The sequence below is a fragment of the Falco peregrinus genome, chromosome W, assembly GCF_023634155.1.
Source record: "Falco peregrinus isolate bFalPer1 chromosome W, bFalPer1.pri, whole genome shotgun sequence".
Lineage (NCBI taxonomy): Eukaryota > Metazoa > Chordata > Aves > Falconiformes > Falconidae > Falco > Falco peregrinus.
This window is the reverse complement of record NC_073743.1, coordinates 26,229,122-26,252,646: the sequence shown is the minus strand read 5'-3', so window position 1 is coordinate 26,252,646 and position 23,525 is coordinate 26,229,122. Positions and strand designations below refer to the sequence as shown.

The window sequence follows — 23,525 nt, the reverse complement described above, 5'->3', positions numbered from 1 at the left end:
CATATAGGCATCTACTGTATTAAACTAGAATGATCTGTGAGGTTTTCCTCTCCTAGAATCCTGCTTCAATAGATTTTTTTTCGGGTAGTATCAATGGAAACGGGGCTGGGCAATGGCACTTTAGGACAGTGTGATGTACTACCATGATACCACAGACCTGTAAACATGTCACTCCCTCTGTTCGCCCAACAGCTGGCTCCAAGTGTGGCACCAGATACATGACTTCTGTTGTCTTTCAGGTTGGAAAATACATTTCAACGTGTCAAAGACCTTGCCAGCGCTAGCACAGGGTATATGCTTGGCTCAGACTCGGACTAGTTTCCTCATCAAACTGGTGCTTGTGTAGGTATCTACAGTTCTGCGATTCTGGCTGGGGTGGGTCACAGGCTACTCAACGGAACCACGGCATTCTAATTACATTTAATTTTTCCCTTTAATCAAAACTACCTTGGCACCCTTTTAGCTACAAAAGGAGAAAGCAAAAATATGATGCACTTTAAAAACCTGCCCCACAGAACCACAAGATTTTGATGTGTAAAGATTTTAAAGCCGGCCAAAACATTTAGGAAGAAAAAAACCAGAGAACAGCCTATTTAAGAAAATCTTTTAATTTTTATTACTTTCTAGTAGTCATTTTCCCATGTTATGTTTAAATTCTAAACCAGCTATACAATTTACCCTATAGATTTCTTCCCTGTAGAAAAAAAAAAAAAAGTCAAACAAAAATCTTGGAAAAGAAAAGCTCAAGAAGGTACCATCATTCTAAACAGGTTGTATCATTATTTCTTAAAATGAAAAGCTCAGGGTTGGAGCAACCGAGGTTGGGAATTGACACTTGGCATTTCCTTTCTCATTTTATTCTTTCTGCAGAAGACATGCCCCCTTGTGGAGAGAGGTTCTGGCCCATAAACCACTGGTCTCCCTTGACATCAGGTAGAAGAAAGAGTTGTCACAAACCAGCTTTTTGCTTCTGAATTTCTCACTTTTCAGTCCCTCCTTAGATGTGTGATGCTTAGCATACCTCGCATAGATCTCTTCTGTGGGTTGTGGGAAGGATGAAGAAAAGCTGCAAGCCATATGACTCCTGACGAGATGACACTAGATGGTTAACACAGTAAGAATAGTGTGAACCAGTTCCTTCAGCTGTGCCAAATACATTAGGCTTAGCACCTTCATGAAACAGAGGAAAGCTGCCCTAAAGAAAGCACCGCTCTTGACAAGGATAAGAGGACACAATTCCTTGGACCTAAACGAGCATCTTACAAACCATAAGCATCATCACTGTAGGGTTCTCTGCACTGAACTCCTTATTAAATTTGTCTAAGCTATGGTAACACCTAAACAGTTCTGAAAGTATTTTCAAGCTCTTAAAAGCTTTTTCTCCTTTTTTGTAGTGTCGATTTGGCCATTACAACCACAATGCCATAATCTATGTGTTATCCTTGTCCATATCTTGACTGAATTTTGTTATTTATTAAAACTGGTGACTTCAAAACGCCAAAAATTTTAAGTGATGTGGATCATAAACATCCACTTACTGTTATTACCATGACAACAGATCTTCAAGTAACGTAACTACTCCACTGGAGTTATGAAAACTGAGACTATCAAATTGTATTCAGTGTGAACACAGGGTGAGGAATACCAAACAATATGATACCTTGTGACTATTAAACACAGGGTGATAGTCTTCTTCCCTTCAATACTGAAAGCAGATTAATTTTCACACACGAGATATAAGCTAACAAACAGTCTCTCCAAAACAGGTAACAGGCTGTTACAAACAAATGATCTTTCATTAGAAGTACAGGATAAAACACAAGCACATTAAAGCACAGAGTTTGGTAGAGTGATAAGAGGGTATTCCACTCTGCTACATGAAGAGAGGACAGAGAAAGGGCACCTGAAGTACAACATAATGAGACAGGAAGGAAGATGGCAAGGAAAGAGAAGAGAGGAAGTCTGCGCTAACAATGCTTCTATCTGAGATATTAGCATAAGACATAACAAAACAAACACTGTGATTTCTAGATTCACATGACATACATTTTTCTCTTCTGCAGCAGGTTCTTTCTGTCTCAAAGTACAAGAACTCCAAGATTCTCTCTTAGGAAACTGCTCCTTGCTTCAGGGAGAAGGGGTTACTCTACCCTGGGTTTGTTCCTTATACTTCAGTACACACCAAAGTCACTTTTCTTATCACTATGGATACATCTGTCTGCTTTGTTGCTCTAGACATAAACAAATTGAAATTGGAGTATGCAGTAATCTGTCTTCTGGGTGCTGACCCCCATGGCAGACTACAGAGATAGTCTCTCCACTTTCACTTGTGTGGAATCTTCATCTGACTTCTCTTGAAATTAAAAATGACAGAACACGCCAAATAAAACCTGAAACATGAGCTAGCCAGCTTGAGACAATTAGCAAACTTCTTAGTGATTCCTACTTCCATTCAGTTCCATGTAAGAGGGTTCAGCACTTGAAATACCCGAGAACTGTAAAGCATTGCGATGTTCATCACTGTTGCAGTTGACTAACAAAATTAAAATTTTAAAGTCATTTGTTGGAAGGGTTCTGCTCCCTTGTTCAACTGTTACATAGTAAATTGTACACAAATGACATTAGCTTTGCGTCAGAAATAAATTTGGGTAGAATCTCAAGCCCTCCACTGAATCATCTCTGCAAAGATGGCCCATCTTTTCAGCAAGAAGCAGCCTAGAGAAAGCAAAAGAAGACGTGCTGTATTACTTGAGGACAACATGGTAACAGAGGTACTAAACACAACAATTATTACTTACCTTTCTTTGGCTAAGAGAACAGACATCCCCCACCAGCTTAGCAAACTCGTCAGCTGTGAGGGAACCCTTTTCAGACACCTATCAAAAAACAAATACACAAATAAACAAACTACAGCATTAAAAGAAAAATGACATTCTCTTAGCTAGTGAATCAGGGTTAGCCTTGTGAAGTGATAAATTGGTAGCAAATCCCTTGTGAAAACAACTAGTTTGTTTGCATTTTTAAAAAGTACAAATAATTATGGGTATTTGCCCTTAAAAATACCTCTTCTCTGTCCTGGGAAAACTGCCAAATATAAAAAAGGAATGTAGAAAAGACTCAAATTGCAAAAAAAATAATCACATGGTACCCTCTCCTTTGGATTTTTTTTAAAAGATGCCTTGGGACAAAGAGAACAGAAAAATCAGAATAGCTCAGGTACAGTATACTGTCACAATCAGTATTTACACAGCTCAGCTATACTAAGTGATTCGGCAAACTTCAAGTGATTCAAGTGAAGCCTAAATGAGGAAATAAAAGACCTGTTAAGGGCAGGTCATCGATTTAGAGATTTAAGTTGTCTCAGATGGAAGTAGAGAATTTGAGTTTAATGAGATTTAAAATATCCCCACTGTCTATAGAAAAATCCCCACACCTTAGTACTCTACCCTATATTATGGCATACTAGAGGGATCAGTAAAAGCCACCATCACATTCAGCTGACACAAAAGATAGGTTCAGTCTTGGGACTCAAAACTTTGGCCCCATTGTCTCACCCACGCTAGTTAATACATGCTAAAATGAAACCTCACAGGCTGGACATGCGTGTTGGGGCTCTTGCTGTATTGAATGATTATGCTGAACTCTGAAGCAAGTGGAAAAATACTGAAGAAATAAGACGAGGTTACGGCCAGAACAGTGGGATGAAGAAAAAGGAGCAAATTGCAGATGTTTGCTCAAAACCAAGGCCAACGGGACGTGATAAGAGGAGCTGGGAAACCGCAGAAAGGAGCCTACATGCCAGAACAAGCAGAAACAGAAATCTTCCCAGTAAACAATTGTTAACCAATCATATTATTATACGCTTGTAAAATAGCCAACCACATTATTGCACGCTTATAGAATGCCTTATAAAAGTCTACCTGGTTTGTACAATAAACGGATCAGATCTTGAACTCTGTGAGTATTTGAATCTGACTCCCGCTCGCCCGAAATGCCCGCAGCACATGCGGATGCTTAAAATATTAGATATGCAGTCTAGACTTATTATTGCCTTGAATTTCCCAGATAAACATGTTTTATTGCCCTAAAAATTATTAATTCTTCCATTTCTCCATTGCTTCAGATTCAAGCAAACTTGTAAATCCAGACATGGTTCCCATTTCCTGCTTCCCACGTAACTGGGTAGGGAGGGGTCTATTCTGCATCATTCTCAGCTGTAGTATTTTTATGGAAACTCAGATTAAGCTAGTCCTAACTTGAGATTCTATAAAGCTAAGTGATCAAATCTGAGTAATGGAAGTCAGCTATAGAATCTAATATGCATATGGGTGATTAATTATCTTTCCTTCCCAAACCACTACTCTCATCAGGGGTGACTTTGGGATGCTTTGACTTCCATCTCATTTCCTGTCTTCACCAGCCTTTCAAAACATCTCTCTCCTGTTTGAAAGACTGGTGACTTCCTTTCACCACTTCTCAGAGGTTTCATGTTACCGTACATTACACATTAAGTACAGGGTGCTTTTGGCCACAATTCTGATCTCATCTTCCCTCTCCCGTACAGGTTAGCCTTCATCATTCAAAGCCTTTCCTTTACGTATTTCTATGGAGTCAGTGTCTCATATTATGAAAATAATAAAAAAAAAAAAAAGGCGTTTCAATAATAAATCCACCATCTGTTGCTTTTTGCAGTTGACCTCATTTGTTATCAAGAAAAGGTTTTTCCTTTCCTTTCAAAGAGATAAGCCCTTTACTGAAGGCAACAAATTAATTAGAAACCAAAAATAATCAGAAAAAACCCCCCTAAAACAAACTAGGTATTTTTCTGTAAATATGAGAAAATAAACTGAAAGGATTAACATATATTGAAAAATTTAAGCATTTTAGTTTTGATGATTTAGGATGGAATCTTTTAGATGGCTACATACATTTCTCTTATCTAAAAATCTTTTTGATGAGAGAAAGCTATACGGTAACAATCACGCAAAACGCACTGAAGAGCCTACCTCATTTATCAAGGGAGAAGGTGCCTGTGATAGCTCTACTTCTTCCTGACTGCCCAAGTCACAGTCCTCTTTGATGTTTAACTTTGGGTACACTGAATCAGCCTTTATTCAACTTTATGAACAACAAAAAAATCACATCCCGCTGAAAGAGACACAGGAATATGCATCAAGCAATAGGATAGCAGGACTTTAAAGACCCAGAGGTAGTAAGACCATGAAGGTTTACCACACTGAGCAATTTATACTATTTTTTTCCCTGATGAAGCTAGCCTATGTGCACTAGTCTCCAACTGAATGCTCTTTACAGTGGCAAACTCAGTAGATGTTACACATACAATGTGCTATTTTATGAAATAAACCCAAACTAAACAACTGCCTATATCAATATTTCAGAGCTACTTTCACCACCTTCAAGCACGTTGTGTACAGTGTCTGAAGTCCACTTCTGTTAAATTAAGTGCTTAATACATGCCATGAATTTCATTCTGCAGAGCAAAAGATTTGGAGGAAGGTTGAAGGTTAATGAAGTTTGAAAAGAGAGGAAGTGATTTATTCCTTAAGGAGAATGCAATGACTAAGATGTGCCTGCGTAGCACTTTGAAGATGAAAAGTGCTATTTAAGTATTACTGTTAGAAGACTGGAAGTGGAGTATTTTGTATTTCAAAACCTCAAAAGGAAATCCTGTACCTCAAGTTTTTATACCTAATGTGTTTAAATTCCCCTAGCATGGTCAGAACACTGAAGGAAATGAAGTACACTTACTGTCTCCAAAGCAGAAGCTACCATTTCCTCTTCATTATGAGACTGGAGTTCAATCACCATCACACCACTGTCAAATATCCGAAGCCTACAATCAAAAGAGAGTCTAAGTAACTGAAAACTCTGTACACGTCACCTATGGTCACATTTCTGATGCATTCACACCTAAAACCACATTACAAAAGGAAAAAAAAACAAACCCCAAACAAAAGCTCTGTAAAATGAATATTAAAAGCATCTTCAAAATCTGAAGACTGAAAAGAATGGGGCATATGTCTGAGTTTAGTTAAACTTTTCCCAGTATGAAAAAAAACCAACCTGTATTGGAAGTGAAAACAATGCTGTCTTCCTAGCAAAGTGAACCATTGTTAAAAATTCATATTTTAATGTAGAGTGGATATTGGTGCTTACAGCAGCATCCTTTAAGCAAAGGATGACTTTGCTTAAAAAGCGAGAAAATCTACTGCAGGTAAAAATATTAAGTCTTCCAAACACCATGGTCTGACGTGCGAGTGCCAGGTTTAATAAATACATCTGTAAAACTCTTACCTTATTGGTAATTTCAGTGACTCCAGCATCTTACAAGCATTTACTAAATCTTCCGGTGACAGCAACTACTAAAATAGTAAAATAGATTTATTTCACAGCTTGCATTTTAAGTATACAACATAACACCAAAACAGTTTTAATAACTACAGCTATAAAACACACCAGGCTATACAATATTGTTAATTTCTTTCTATTTTGCAGCCTACTTTCATTGGCTTCTATGCTCCTTTCTGTTTCCTTACTATGTGTTCTGTAATAACCCTTCTTGCCCTGTTTACAGAAAAAATTGATGTAATTTGTTTAAAAAAACCCAAATTCACCATTCTTTAGTATTCTCTGTCCTTTCAGTTTTCTTTCCAGATAAGGATGAATTTTCCCTTTTATATGGTATTACAAAAAGAAGCATACATTAAAACAACTTGTAGAGCATACATAAACATTGCATGGAAGAAGGAGAAAGAATATAGGTAAGCCCCACATTTTAATAAAGGGCTGATCAGTTCATGCTGTTAAGACAAGTAGAGTGAGCAATTGGGAGGGAACTTTTTACACTTTTTCTTTAATTACCTTATCACTGAAGTACACTTTATAAAATATTTAATTAAACCAATTTCTCACCTCTAATCCTCATACACGATTTACCAGACAGTATACTTCTGTAAGTGACATGATCCCTCCTCGCTCCTGTGTTAAGCACAAGACTGGTAAGAGAAATAGCATTTATCTAGTAAACACGGTATCTTTACTTGCATTTGAGTGATTAAACAGGTAAAACAGAGGAGCTAAATGATGGGCCTTAATGAAAGAAACTACCCAGGCAATACCATATATTTCTAGCACGAGAGGTAAGTTGTAACATCTTTCACCAATCATTTTAAAATGCAAACCACTGATACTACATCCAAAGACTGAATTACTTTGATTTTAAAGCAGAGAATAAGTCACAGGAACAAGAAATTTCAATATATTAAATCTACCACATCAACTTGTTTTAGTAGACACATAGCCCTTATAAGTTGCAACATGAAATCTTTTTGGTGAGAATCTTGAATTCTCTAACAGCTTCAGACACACTAGAATATATTACCAAGGAGGGATAGTCTGTGTAATAACTCTGTGTTGTATTTGCAAAATGCATAATTTTAAGGCAGTTTAAAGACTACTTATATTTTTAAAGTCATGTGTTGTTTCACTCTTTCTTTAAAAAAATAATATTCTGCAGCAAGGGATGAATACAGGGCTGTTCAAATGGAAGGAAGACTGCTCGTATGATTTTCTAAGTATCGCTGATATTTTGCGGATTAGAAGTTGAGATGCTATTACTCCAAAGAAAAATTCTTACTTCTTTTAAACTTTCTTAATTCAGGAAGAAAATATATATATATATATATATATATATTTTCTTTCCATAAACACTGAATGTGAAGCTATGCTGCCAAATCTGAGACTTTAAAAACAGGCACAGTGCTACAGCCAAACAAATTTACGTCAAAATTCAGCAACGCATGGAAAATCTTGGTGCAAAATTAGGTGCTTTACCTCTAATGGTGTCTGGAGTATTCCAGCTAGTTGCTTCGCCAGCTGCATGTGGTAATGTGTACCAGATCCATGTGTTTCCCTGGTAACTGGATTAGCTATACCCATACTCAGCAGACAGGACTTGAACCTAATAGTCTAAACAAATAAATTTAGAAGTACATCAGCTAGTGAATGATTCTGGTTTTGAAAAAACTTTTATTTTATTACTATGCGACAGTTTTGGTGAATAAATCCATTCAGTTTACTACCGATAAAAGTCAATTACTATCAAAGAGAAGGCAAGACTTAATACAATTCAATTTTGACTAGCAGAGGTCAAAAATACAAAAATTCACACGAAGGCAGTAAAATCTGCTTTTAAGAAAGGGTCAAAAGAAAAGCTAATGCTAAACAAGTAAGTCACTTTTACTTTATGTAGGCACTAAAACACAAAAACACCCAACCATGAAGTGTTCCTTATTAAATTACATGTATTAAATGGATAGCTTTTTGCTTTGCATAGGAACATTTCTGTTGACTTTAAAAACAAAATTCATTTACCTCATCCTCAGTGATGTCACCTTGTTTTTCTTTAATCTTATTGGCTATTGACTTGGATAACTCCACCATTTCCTTAGCCTATCAAGAAAGACACACAGATAAGTCAACTTTCAGCTCCACAGAGAAAAGCATGCTTAAAACTGAGAATACAAGTGTAAGTCAACTTGGATAAGTGACACATGCCATACCTTCTCCATTAGTTTGCTAAGATCCTCAAAAGCCTGAAACAAAAAGACACCGCAGATCAGTACAATTACAGCATCAAGCTTCATGGGTACAGTGAGCTGCCTTTGTCCACCTACCCAAGCTTTTCTAAGAGCTGCTATCCCTTTAGATCAGTATGTTACAATGTCACACATTATATATAATTGGTTGATATATCTGTTTTATACCAGGTCTTAAAAATCAAAATTACGCAATCCATAAACAAGAATGAAGAAAAGAATCAATCAATCACACACTTTACTAGTATGTGAACACTAGTTCAATATGAAGTCCATACAATAGGAAGGAACAACAAGACACCAAGGCCCACAAAAGATTAAACTGTCCTAGTTTATTATGCTCTCCTAAAAGCTGGGGAAAGGTTTCTTGGTGGTGATGGTAGTTTTTTTCCAACAGTTAACCCTCACTCAAGGAGATCTATTGTATCTGGCCAGCAGCAAGACTACTTTAAACCTACAGAAGTACTCCTCCTGACAAGACAATTTTACTTTAATCAGTAGATGTTATGAAGTTCTAAGCAACAGCCATTTCAAATAAGCAAGGAAGAAAGTATATGTTTTTCACATGTATGTTTAACTGACAAGACAAAACCTCTGAAAATGTGTGGCAATTTCTCTTCATTTAAGTATTGCATACATAGGACCAGTGGTGCTAGCATAATAAACAAAAACCAGTTAAGAAAACGAATGAAATAAGATCCACAAGATAAGTGATCAGATTTCAATAAGTTAAGATAAAAACTAGACAGAAAGCATCCTCTGAAAACTCTAGTTGTTGGACCTAAAAACCAAAATAAATACTAGATAAAGGGAAAAAATTATTTTTACAAAACATTTATTTTCTTGTCTAAGAAACTGTTAATTTTGTTTCAAAAAAACCCAAAGAAGTAATATACTGGGCATCCACCACAGGACCATAATTATATCAAGCCTATTAAGCTCAGTAAACTGCTAAAGTCTCAAATACAACAACTCTACAACAACTTACAAAGGGCATTTTTAGGCTTAAATAAAACATACTTCAAAAAATGCTGAGCATATACTGAAATGCAAAAGTTTTAGTAACGATAACCAACTAGCATTAAAAAAAATCATGTACAAAAAAAGTTAGCAACCATATTAACACAACTATATTAAAAAGCAACTACCATTTCTCCCACCCTCAGCAACACATATTCAGCCTTCTCGCCCACATCTCTCAAATACATGACAACATGCCCAGGTGGTCAACCTTTTCAAACAACCTTTTTTGAACAACTGGTGTGAGAAAAATTCCTGAAACTTTGCAGCTAAAGCTTGTCTGACAGCAGCACCCAACCCCTCCAGCCACAAATAAAGAAGGTTGTTCAGTTAAGAGTATGTCAAATGACCCTCTAGATATGTCTCGCCTAGGCTTCTAGCCATTGCTTCTGTCTGCTTCCTAGCTTGTCCTGCCTAATCCCCCGCTAGAAAGACACCTTAAAAGAATTTGCATAGGAAGACCTAACTGTTCCCACCTACACTTAGGTGCCTTACTTAGAAGCTTATTGGTCTGAGATTCAATGTGCAGAGACAGAGATGCCTCCAGGAAGGGACAGGGTTTGCTTTTCATCAGAACCCTTCCTAATGGTGCCAGTGTTTGTCCACTGACTGGAGAAGTCTAGCTTCTTAACACTTGGTACCTAGGTTAGGTATCCAAAATTAAGTGGGACAAAGCTAGGTCCAAGGTGAGAAAAGATAATATACTAGTGTATAACAATAATCTACCGCTATCAGAACAAAAGCTTCTCTTTGGAATATTTCTTCTTACTTCTTATTCTGCCAAATTCAATAATTTAAAATAGATTTCCTAATCTATAGTGTAAATCAAAGACCTCCTACTGTATTTGTATGATATCAACAAAAAGTTTTCTAACAAGGCTTTTCCCAGCTTATTTCTAATCTCTATAGCCTGCATGAAAACATCATTCATCAAAAGAACCCTTGATTTAGCTAAATAAACAGCATGCTGTGTCTAACTCCTCCTCTGCCTGACTCACCAAGGGCAGGCCTGGAAACAAAGGGGAATGTGCACACACCTAACAGGAACTTCCTCAGATAAACAAAAGGCTAAAGAACTGGATTCTTATCAGCAGTGAACAGCAGATGCAGGAAGCCTTTTCCTGGAAGCCAGGGCACCATTTTTTAAATTAAGTCATTTATAACATTTACAGCTAGAGGAAGGCAGGATTTTACAAGCCATGGGTTTCCTTTGTTCATACAACACGTATAAACAGATTCATTTTACTCTCTGACAAAGCTGCTGAAGGAAAAAATAACCAGACAATACCTTTTGAACTATATACACAAGCATGTAACCACAATACCTTTTGAACTACACACAGAACTTCATTCATTACATTCCTTATAAATAGAAAGGAAAAATTTTAATGCTACCAGTATCTGAAACAGTAGGCAGCCTGCAAAGGTACTATAATTTTCTTAGGTACTAGAGCAGTGAATGTCTTTTTTTATTGTGCCACACTGAATTCCATAGAGCTTTGTCACAAAAATGAAATCTGTTGCATGTAGTTTATAAGTACTTCTGTATTAATCTCTACTACCAAGACAGAACCAAACTATTTTTGAGGCTACTGTTCCCAGGTATATATGAAGAAATTAATTGCCTCTGTTGTCCATCAGTATTGAGATCTGAAATTCAACTATTGTGCTGTTTCTGGGGAAAAGGATGGTCTCCATCTAGCCCAGGTATTTTGCAAAGATACTTGTAAAATCTTGCTGATGCTTGGACTGCAGAACATTCTACTGTAATTATAAGCCTAAATCTTAACATTTAAAAACTGAGTAAGATTAAAATCTAACTTTACCAGTTACATGCAGACACTTAGATCAGCATATTATCCTTAATATATATTACATTTTCAACTGAAATTAAAATTAGCTGTAAAAAAATGAAGGACCTCCCCCCACGCCCAAAATTGTAATAGTCTACTTCTACAGATGCCTTTGTGTTCTGCTTCCCCTGATCAGAAGTCACTGAACTCTAATTTCTAATTCTACTAAAGTTAATTTCATAAATACACACCGTTAGTTTCAAAGAACAGTCTTCTTGAAAGGAACTGTTTAAATTAAGTACCTTTACATATATTGAAAAGCCAGTTAAACACAGTAAATAACCGTAAATTATACACTCGTAAATGAATTCAGACTTCACAACAAAAACAATAAATAGTCTCAGCTGCCCCTAAAAGAACGTGTGAATGAATGTAAATGGATCAGGTGGTTGACCTTGAAACATCAGTAGTATTTACCTCGGAAATGTTTTTGTCAGTCTCTTTTCTTTTTTCCTCTAATTTCCTTTCGATCCCTACAATTCCTACAGCCCTTATTCTTCCTGCCTGCAAAAGAAAATAATGAAAGGAATCAAAATAGGAAATGCTAAATTTTCTCATCCGCCTCACTGTGAAAAACTTTACATTAGATGACAGGAAACATTCCCCCAAAGAGCTGGAATCACACATACAATATTTCATGTATTTCTTGAAAGTATTTTTTAAACCAGTGTAATAAAATAAAAAGTAAGCATGAAGCACGTATGAATTTGCTGTAGTAGACAGATAAGATTACTATATTGAAGCTATTAATTATGAAGATGCTTAATAGCCTGATCCAGACTGTGCATGCCAGCTCATCTCAATTAGAGCCTCTGAGTCCATGTGAACATCTATACTAGAGCTGTGCAAATGCGTGAGTGTATCTGAACAGGATTACCTCAAGAAATCTACCCTGAAGAAACATAGCCACAGAAACACAATGCGAAGTGCAGTCTAATTTACCTTGCTGAGAAGTATCAGAAGGGAGGTGATGGTGAACCTTTCATTTGATACCAAATGTGTTTTCAAAAGACTGGTACCTAAGCGGCAGTGGTGCCAGCCCTCAAATCTCTGACTGCAAAGCTTAGCACTGGTGTTAACAATTTGCTATGACTCAGAATTAAGAACAGGAGGTAAGGCATTTTCATTGATTCTTGATGCAGGGTACAGGCTTTGCCATTAATCCAAATGCAGCAATGTTTATAGGTACTACATTTACAAAGGAAGACATGTGATCTGACACGGAACAATCTTTAAATCATCCTATTTCATTCATATAGTACTATATGTTCAATATATTCATATATTCAACACATTCATATGCAGAAACAATATCTACATATTTATCACAGAATGGTCTGGGTTGGAACAGACCTCTGGAGATCATCTAGTCCAACTCCTTGCTAAAGCAGGTTCACTAGTGCAAGTTGCACAGAATCACATCCAGGTGGGCTTTGAATGTCTCCAGAGATGGAGACTCCACAACCACTCTTGGGCAACCTCTTCCAGTGCTCTGTCACCCTCAAAGTATTTTTTTCCTCATATTCAGATGGAACTTCTTATGTTGCAGTTTGTGCCTGTTGCCCCCTTGTCCTGTTGCTGGGCACCACTAAAAAGAGCCTGGCCCCATCCTCCTGACACCTGCCCTTAAGATGTTTGTAGACATTGATAAGGTCCCCTCTCAGTCTTCTCTAGGCTAAACAGGTCCAGCTTTCTCAGACTTTCCTCATCAGAGAGATGCTCCATCCCCCGAATCACCTTTGTAGCCCTTTGCTGGACCCTCTCCAGTATTTCCCTGTCTTGCTTGAACTGGGGAGCCCAGCACTGGACACAGCACTCCAGATGCGGCCTCACCAGGGCAGAAGCAGAGGGGCAGGAGAACCTCCCTCCACCTGCTGGCCACGCTTCTCCTAATGCACCCCAGGGTCCCACTGGCCTTCCTGACCACCAGGGCACGCTGCTGGCTCACAGGCAACTCGCTGTCCACGAGCACTCCCAGGTCCTTCTCCGCAGAGCTGCCTTCCAGCAGGTCAGCCTCAGCCTGTACTGGTGCACGGGGTTGTTCCTCCCCAGGTGCAGGACCTTACACTTGCCTTTGTTGAACTTCATGAGGTTCCTCTCTGCCCAGCTCTTCAGCCTGTCCAGGTCTTGCTGAATGGCAGCACAGACTTCTGGTGCATCAGCCACTCCATCCAGTTTTGTATCATCAGCAACTTGCTGATGGTACACTCTGTCCCTTCATCCAGGTCATTGGTGGATAAGTCAAACAGGACTGGACCCAGCACTGACCCCTGGGGAGCACCGCTGGCTACAGGCCTCCTGCTGGACTCTGCACCGACGATCACAACCCCGAGCTCTGCATTCAGCCAGACCTCAGCCCACCTCACTGTCCGCTCACCTAACCCACACTGCCTGAGCTTAACTATAAGGATGTTATGGGAGACAGTGTTATCAGTTTATAACCCAGAAGTATGCAGACAGATAAAGAAGGTAATCTAACATATGACAAAGAGATTCTCCATAACAACTGTCCATTTAGCATACACATTTAAATCAAACATATAAAGGTTCCAAAGAGTTATATAAATTACATGTTATATATTTGACTTCCAGCCACAAAAGTAAAACAGGAAAGAAAGCACAATTCAGACCAAAAATCTTTCAGCTTCATTAGATCTCTCATGCTGAATTAATATTTGCATAATTGTGTATGTGCGCATGTGTGTGTGTCTGACTATATAAAAAAAACGGAGCTAATTATCAACTATTCCAGTCTAAACACACTCAAGAAAGAGAGGCCATAGTGTTCTGTATCAGGTGAAAACTGTAAAGGAGAAACTAATTTATGCCAGTGAAGAAATAGGCAAAGTAAAGCTGAATTCCCACATGTGCCCATGGTGTTGGTTAGAGAGGCATGCCAGATGCAGTAGATTGGAACAGCAAGAAATGGAAACAAGAGATTATTACATACAGATTCTGCTCAGAAGCTCTGCACGTACCTGTGGATCCTTGTTAACCTGAATGGTCTGACCAGTGGGCATGTTCTCCCATCTCTCCTATGTGTGATTTCTTCTGATAGCCATCTATAGAACTGCAAACATTAAAGAGTGACAAGAGAGGTTTCATAAACCGTGCAGAGTACCTCTGGGTATTTTTAGCATCTTGGTGGTAGACGAAAGAAGCTTCAATGTAAGGACAAAGCACAGGAACACCTACACATCCACAGTACAACATTACCTGAATTTCTTAATGTCCAATTTTCAAAAATATATACATTAGAGAAGGAGCCATGTAGTTACTAATTAAACCTGCATGATTACTTTTATTGTAAAATATTTTTTTCAGATATTCAAAAGGTTCCAAAACATGCTAAAGTTAAAAATGTCAAGGTTTGCTTTTAAAGGAGGGAAAGTTGAACAATCCAATTACTATTGAACTGTTAATTGAACAATATAAAGATGACCACACAGATCAATTACACTTATTTGTTTATTGCTAATACCAGAAGCTTGCATTAGTTAATTAGTTAACAGTAGTTAACACTAAGTGTATCCCACTGACCAAAATCCAGAAAGAAAACCTATTCCATTGTTAGAGCGCAGAGTTTGCAGGAAGGCATTCTGAAGTCATAAAGAAAAAAATCTGGAGTGTAATTGATATGCTAGGTAAACAGTAAATATAGTAAGTTTGATTTTCAGACACTAACGTTAACATTAAAATAAATAATGTTATAATTAGGCAAAACAGCTATACAATTATAACTAGGCATAAATCTACACTCGTTCTAAGCTGGAAACAGCTCACAAAGAAATGAAAGTGAGTCTGATCAAGCAATGCATTTATAAGCCAGTTATAAATAAGTCAAGTTGAAAACCAGATTTTCTGCAGTGAACAGATACAGCTTTTTTCATTGTTCAAAGTTAAAGTTCTCAGTTTCTTCAAATGAGAATCTTATACTGTGAAATTTCTTTACAGAGTGCAATTTCTTTGGTTTTTAGGATAAGCCTTCTTTTAAAAATATATTATGGTTTTTTAGAATGTTCAAAGCCTTTGAGATTTGGTGTAGGTAAAAAAAAAAAAAAGATTTACAAAAAATAAAATGAAACAAAGCTCCAAGGCGTCAAAAAGTCAGCAATAAAACTAAAAGAGATGATTAGGAAGGAGTAAGTTGCTTGATTCAGGTTCAGTAGAAGGCTAGCTACAAAGAAACATATTTTACTCTGTTAAGCATTTAACAGATTTCAGACATATGATTTCAGAAAACCCTATGTTCAATTTAAAATACTAAAAAAGGAAGTATAAGATTATATTAAAACTACTAAAATAAGGACAAAGCTTAATAATGCCTCTTGGATTTTTGAAACTCCATTTGTATTATTTAACCAAAGTACAGAACCCTGAAGGCTCACAGTGTTTGTCTTCAAAAAGGATGTATTGAAAAAGCTCCACCTCAAAAGTAACATGGAAAGATCATGGAAAATTATCACTAATGCAGCAAGAGGGGAAAAGCATGTCCAAAGATCTGATGTACTGGGCTTGCATGGTACAAAACTCACCTCAATCTGCCCATGTTCTTTGAAAGAAAGTTTGATGTAGGAATATTTGCTGCTTTGGAATGGACCAGGCTCTTTGTTTGAAGAAGCAGGATGAAGATGAACTACTATTTTGGCACTAAGAAAAAGTTATAGAAAAGAGGTAGCTTTCTGTAATAGCTAAAAAAAATTGTTTCTACAAAGTTTATCATCTAATCAAAACCTCTATTAAATTTATCTCACATAAGAGCTTAAATACATCAAATAATGTTTTATGTTTGTATATAAATATTTAAGTATTTTGACTCAGTATTATAGTAGATCTTGCATAAAAAGTACTAGAAACGCTAAAACACCAACATCTCACAAATTTAAAATGTACCCACTGCCAATTCTTAAGAAATAAACATAACAAATTTTAACATTTCAAGCAATAATTTCTAAAAAAATCTTTTAGTTAAGATTAATCATCAAATAGTCATTTGATTTGGCTTTTGACTTGCAATAACTACTGCCAAAATACACTATCTTTGTAACAGGAAAACAAAAGGTCTCAATATTATGTTTAATCTGTCCCACTTGTATATGTCACTTGTGAACACTGTATGTGAATTTGTCCAAAACCAACATTCAAAGTTAGCACACATGGAAATTAAAATCTAAAATGACACCTACCACCAAAGCAAACTCTGAGATAGCATTATTTTAGGAACATAACAAACTGCAATCACATTATAACTGCAAGTCCACCATTATAATTTCACTTTACTGATACTTTTTTCATGGGTCTTTTATATGTGACTTCTCAAGCATTAGTGACTTACCTGATTTATTCTGGACACCTCAGCACATTACCTTACCCATCTGACTACAGGCTGCAAGCAGATGTCAACTATATATATATATATTTCTCCAGTTAATATTTTTCTCTTCTTATTATGAAACTTTGAATCACAGAATCATAGGCTCATTTAGGTTGGAAAAGACCTTTAAGATCATCAGGTCTTCCAAGTCCACCACTAAACTATGTCCATATGTGCCACATCTACATGTCTTTTAAATAACTCCAGGGATGGTGATTCCACCACGTCCCTGAGCCGCCTGTTCAAATACCTGACAAACCTTTTCAATGAAGAAATTTTTCCTAATATCCAACCTAAACCTCCCCTGGTGCAACTTGAGGCCATTTCCTCTCATCCTTTCACTTCTTACTTGGGAGAAGAGACCGACCTCCACCTGCTTACAACCTCCTCTCAGGCAGTTCTAGAGAGTGATAAGGTCTCCCCTGAGCCTCCTTTTCCCCAGGTTGAACAGCCCCAGTTCCCTCAGCTGCTCCTCACCAGACTTGTGCTCCAGACCCTTCACCAGCTCCAGCACCTCAGTGTCTTTCTTGTAGCGAGGGGCCCAAAACTGAGTAGATGTGGTCTCACTAGTGCCGAGTACAGGGAGACAATCGCTGCCCTTGCCCTGCTGGCCACATGGTTTCTGATACAAGCCAGGATGCCATTGGCCTTCTTGGCCACCTGGACACACTGATGGCTTTATACGCTTATACACTTCTTCATACACAAACCATACTGAATTAGTTATTCAAGTGAGGGAAACACTTGAGTTCCTTCTAATCACTGCTAGCATTTCCATGCTCAAAATCAATCATATTTGGTCATAAAAAATATATATAATAAAGGATTTGGCAGAGTTTCTATCCCTAACCAGTTCTGTGGCACAAAAGACTAAAAGTAGCTTTCAAATTTAGATTCAGCAAAATCACTGTTGTCATTTATGACTAATGAAATTAAAATGGCAAGTTACAATGCATACTTGTTTAGTGATTACAAGATTTAACAAATCATATCAAACGCTGCTTTGTCATGACTCTCTTACACACTTGACCTCAAGTGAGGAAAGCAGGTCCTTGTGGCTGTCAATCTTAGATTACAAATGGAATCTACCATGAATTAATATATAAACTTGGGTACCTCATATAACATGCATGTGCAAACTATCCATCTGAAAAAAGACTATCACCTTACCTTTTTCCTATCCCAGCTGCCTGCTCTTCAGTAAAGACGATCTGAGACAGAGGTATAGCAATGCAGCACTCCTGGAATAATCAATGCAAGCACAAGTGAAATTGAAGCCATATACTGACTATTCATTCTCTAAAACCAAGTGTTCTCTTTCCTTATTTCACAAACAGTATGGATCTCTACAGGTGCTGCCTGAGGCACTCCATATGAAATACAACAGTAACAATCAAAACAATCTATTAAAGAGAAATGTAAGTAGAAAACTAATAGAAAGTTGCAACTGAGCTCTAGTTAATAAAAAAAAAACCACAAATGTGTCACTAAAATTTCCACACTACTGCAGCGTATCCCTGTAGGTGCACAATACTCATAGATTCTTAACATTTTTGAATTGATGTTACTTTGGGAGCTAAAACAATATCCAAAGGCATCAGTCTTTTAAGTGTTGAACATCTACAAAATTAGAATATCCCTGAGTGGAATATTAATTTCTCCATCTATCCCATACCCACGGACTTAATCCAGAAGTTGATGGCTGCATCTCAACACACATTTATTGGACTGTGCTTTAGACAAAACAAAGTGGAGCAAGAAACAAGACTATAGCCATCTGTGGGAGACTAACCTACCCAAGATAAACTCTTAGTCTATGTATTTGAGACATAAATTGCTCAAGGGAGTGAGTGATTCAACGTATCTAATTAGGTGCTGGTCTTGTTTTGGTGAATATCCTTCGGTGAAGTCTTTTGCACAATAGCTTGGTGATTGACATAGTCACCCAGAATACAGGAAACACAGGTTACATTCCCTCTTGGAACCTCTCTCTTCCATCTGCCATGAGGGTGTGCCTAGCACCAGGTTACAGTGAACACTGTTAGGGGGCCCTCTCAATCCCTACTACCAAAATTGTTCCTCTTTGCATGGAATAATTAAATACTCATTAAATTGGAGATTAGGAAAGTATACATGCAGGAACTCTTGACTGATCAGTAAACCTCTCACTGGGAAAAAGCATGGACTGCATTTCCTGTTCTAAAAACTCTTTATACAAGCTATCTAGATTCTTCTGTGGCTCCAGATTCTACAGCCATTACATACTGTAAAACACCCACATAGCTCTGAACGCTTTAAAGACAGGCAAAATGATACTTCTGTTAAAAAATGTTTTTGAAAATTACAAGAGTCCAACTATATATAATATGTACACTTCCAAGATGATTAACTGATTTAGTTCACAGCTAGAAAGTTTTGGACTTATTGTAAGCACAAGGAGTTAGAATCACTCCTTCCTGGTGAGAGAAGCAAGAGGAAGGGATACAAAAAGACAGATGTGTTAAAAATGCTGTGAGTTTATTTGGATACTTTTTTCCTAACATCTCATGCTCACATTATGCACGATTTTGTGATTTAAAATGTACAAATCTAGCTATCTAACCAACTTAAAAGAATCAATATTTTTTCCTTTGATAATCACTGTATTTTCTAAACTGTTCAACTACAGATGGTACGTAACAACAGCAGCTATAAAATACAGCTGTCTGGTTTTGTAAAAAGGTTTGCTATGTTAACCTAACGATAACTGCCCAATTTATTATTAAAGTTTGCTGACACAATAAAGGGGATTTTCTCTACAAGTTTATTCTAGTAAACTAGCTAAGGTTTCTAAGGCTGATGTTATATCACAGCTGAGCTTAGTCAACAACTCACCATGAAAATAAAAGGGCACTGTGCTCCCCATGTTTCAGTCCTCAGAGCTTGAAAAATAATCAGCTTTATTTACCACACGAACAAAGTTATTTATATTTACATCCCCCCTAATCAGAACTGGCTAATTTTTGCCAATTTCCTAGCCACATGTACCTGTCCCTTCTGCTAATCAAGCCTGGAACTTGTCAGAATCTTTGCCGAGTTCAATTAATTTGCTAAACTAAAACTATTTTTATTATTCTCCAAGGTTCTCCTCTGCTGATTTAGCAAATCAAATGATCTTGGAAGAGTACAAAAAGCCATGTGGCCCAGGAGCACAGGGGGAAGTCAAGGAAAAGAGACATGTGTCATCCTTTTGTTGGGAAGGAGAGAATACGGATGTGGACAGTTGTAAGACTTGCTGAAGTCATAATGCTTAATGTCACTCCAAGCAAGCAAAAAGGCCAAGTCAGATCAGAAGCAATGCCTGTTGCAGTACATGCCCATCTCTCAAAAAGAGATGCTGATGAAGAAAAAAGGATTAACACTGTCAGTTTAGCAGTTAAATTATCTCACACTGCCTGTGCGCATAAAAAGCTAATTTATACAGAATAGTTCATGGTCTGGACAATCAACCCCTGACTTGTTTAACAGTAACCCCACCCTGGGGACCAGCTCTCAAAACATTTTTAAAAATGTGTATTAAAAATAGTTCTGCTGTTCCTGCAAACAATCCCTGAAGAAAAAATACATTGCTTTTCCAAACTAAGAACATCCTTGGTGACCTTACCTTCTTCAGAAGGCTCTTAGTAGCTCCCTGCTTTGGAGCAAGGATGTGGTATTTGGTAGGGAACAGCCTTTCGGTACGAGAGGTGCTTCAGCTATCCTTGCACAAAATTAGTCCAGTGGAATATAATTCACCTTTGAGAAGTTGTCACCTGAACATGCTCTGTCTAAACTTTGGTTTCCAGGGGTAAGTTTCTAAAAGACTGTGTCCAAAACAAGCATTAATCCAAATTGGTTCTGAGGAGGACTTCTTCAGTTGCAGCTGTACATTGGTGCATGCTGTCACACTCTATACCTAGAGCTTCGTATGTGTTTGTAGTCTTTCTTGCTCACTTCTAGCCTGCAGTCTCTGGCTGTGGCTTAATGGTACAAAGCATTCAGCAGCAGTCTCACTACAGTGTAGTTCTGACATTGCCACTTAACCTCTGAGTCAATTCTCCATAGCAGTACAGACAAATGTTCTGGCTTATTGAAGAGATTGTTGAGCACAGGAATAGGCAGTTGGGAGGGTAAGACCAGTACAAAATAACACTGCCACCAAACACATTCTGTTATCAAATCATGGTCTGGAACTATATGGTGGGAGCAGAAGACAGGGGAACTTGGACTTGAAAATAATGAAGAAGAAAAGGCCTTTCTAGACAAGGAGCATGGGTGAGAAGTTCACATTTTGATCTGCCTGACACATTCAACTTCAGTCTCAAACCCAGTGTTTTTTAGTGCATGATACCAGACTCTTTTCTCCTTTGTGTTTGTGCTGTAGAAAAGGAAAATTTATATGATTAATGCCCATCCCTGCTTATCTCTGCATAATTATTTTATTAAAGCAGAAACAGGTGAAAGAACATTTCTGTCCGTTATTTTCTCTCCACTATGAGGCAAAAAATGGACTATATTTGTAAAACAAAACACACAAAGGAAAACACCCATCTCCTCTCCATGTGCAGTCTTTTCATTGCAAGCTACCCGTTATGGAATTTACAATTGAACAACATAAAAGATACAAAAGTGGGACTTACATGATTCTTCTGATCCCTCCGGATTAGTCTGTGCGTGCTAAGCAGTAATACTCCACTATCAAATTTAACCTAGACAGGAAAAATAAAAGAGATCAACAACAAATTTGACCAGTAAGTTGCATAAATACTGATCTTGGACACATTACATGTTACCACAACATAGCAATCAAATTCAACAAGCCAGTATTTTAAGAAAACTTCTCCCACTCCCCCTAAAAACACAATAAATGAAGTTTAGGAAACAATGGAGAAAATTAGTATAAAAGGATTAGATGGATATACACAAAGTTCCTTTTTCAACTGTATAAACTTTCCCCCAGGAAATCCTGAAGGATCCTCCCTCCATATGCTGTGCAAGATACACAAACATTCTTAATATCCTATTTTAAACATGGCTATTGGCTTTGGAACACTATTTGCTGACAAGGAAAGTAAAAGTTATGCAAAAAAAGCAAAGCACCCTGATAAGAATATACTGTGCACAGTCTGAAATCTTCTGGCCTATCACACGGAAGCATTGCTTCTATCCATTTTACTGTTGAAAACTTCTTCACTTATCAGACAGCAATCAGCATGTGGAAAACCTGTGTTAGCAAATTGCTTCCTACTTGCAAAACTTGAGGCACGTTTTTTTCACAGCTTTTTATGAGGGTATGCAACTACTGCGGCATGGAAAAATGAAGAGCTCAAGAGTCAGCCCAGCAGCAAGGCGAAGCGGTAAGTGTGCAGGCTCAGATCCGAGCAGAGGGCAAGGGGGCAGCCTTCACGACCAGAGCCAGAGTATTTTACAACTACCAGAAAGACTCAGGTGTGAGTTGTATGACACGGCCTGTGTGTGACACCCAAGGCGAGAAGCACTGCTTGCGGCACCGAGCGACAGGGGTGCGCTGAGCCTCCGGGACGGGCAGGGACAGCCCAGGCCATGGACATCAGGTTTCACCACAGTGACACCGGCTACACGCGCCCTACGGGCAGCCCAACCTTCCACCATGTGGCACACACCGTCCCAGACTTTCCTCGGTCCCGCAAGGCCCGGATCTCCTCCCCAACAAGCTTCTCACTGGGCCAAACCCTGCCCGACCCCGGGGCGAAGCGTACTCCGCCCCCCTCTGCCGTGACCGATGCTCCGCCTGCAGCCCAGGCCCCTTCACACCCCGCGTCGCCCCACCTCGCCCGGTACCACCCGTCCCCCGCCGTCCCCCTCGGCTGACGCCCACGGCCGCGCCTCTTCCCCTCCTGCCCTGCACCGGCCCACCGGGCCCCACTGCGCCGCCAGGCCCCGCGCAGGCCGCGCCCGCCACCTTCTCCTCCCCGTCGCAGAGGCGCACGCCGCGCTGCTGGACCACCAGCGTCTCCCCCAGCTCCAGCAACCCGCTGGTCCACACGAACCTGTCCGTGGCGGGCGCGCAGCTCCCTCCCTCCCTCCCTAGCTGCCGCCGGCAGACCAGGCCGCGGCCGCCACTCCCAGCCCGCAGCCGCCGGGCGAGCAGACACCATCCCCACCCACACCGCGCATCACCCTCTAGCGGCGGGCGGAGGAACGGCCGCCATCTTCCCGCCACGGCCGGGGGCGCACGCCCCAGCATGCACCCCCTTCCGGCCCCGCCGCCGCACCGGGCGCGGTCAGCCCCGTCCTCCCGCCCGCCATTGGCCAGTTCAAGTCCCGCGCCCGGCCCAATCAGGGAGGCGCTGCGCGGCGGGTGATTCAAGGGGCCCTCGCAGCCTCTCCTATGGCCCTATGGCGGCGAGCTCTGCTCCCTAGCTCTCAGCCAGTCGCAGGTCTGAGCTGGCCTTCCGAGGTAAGGCGGCGGGACGGGCACCGGCGCACGGAGCCCCGAGGGGCCGTGGAAGCGAGGCGCTGGCTGCCGGAGCTGTCTGTCGTTAGCCGCCCCGCGTAGTCCCGAGCAAGGCCGCGGCGGGTGAGGGAGGGGCCGGTGGACGAGGTGAGCTGGCCGCGCCCGTCGGGAAGCGGGAGGCGAGGGCAAGCGCCTCCGGTGGGGTG

The 23,525-nt window shown here is 39.4% G+C and overlaps 1 protein-coding gene across 1 annotated transcript; it reads right to left on the bottom strand.

Annotated features, from left to right (window-relative positions):
- Positions 1 to 589: 589 nt before the first annotated feature.
- LOC101916037 (vacuolar protein-sorting-associated protein 36) lies at positions 590 to 23,109 on the bottom strand. Its single transcript, XM_055792727.1, is given in 16 exon segments — positions 590 to 2,715; positions 2,799 to 2,827; positions 2,829 to 2,876; positions 5,770 to 5,854; positions 6,316 to 6,380; positions 6,934 to 6,999; positions 7,855 to 7,989; positions 8,395 to 8,472; positions 8,583 to 8,615; positions 11,909 to 11,995; positions 14,470 to 14,523; positions 14,526 to 14,561; positions 16,027 to 16,141; positions 18,036 to 18,106; positions 21,524 to 21,592; positions 22,825 to 23,109. Coding segments are annotated over 16 exon segments (1,350 nt in total). The 3' UTR covers positions 590 to 2,621.
- Positions 23,110 to 23,525: the final 416 nt, after the last annotated feature.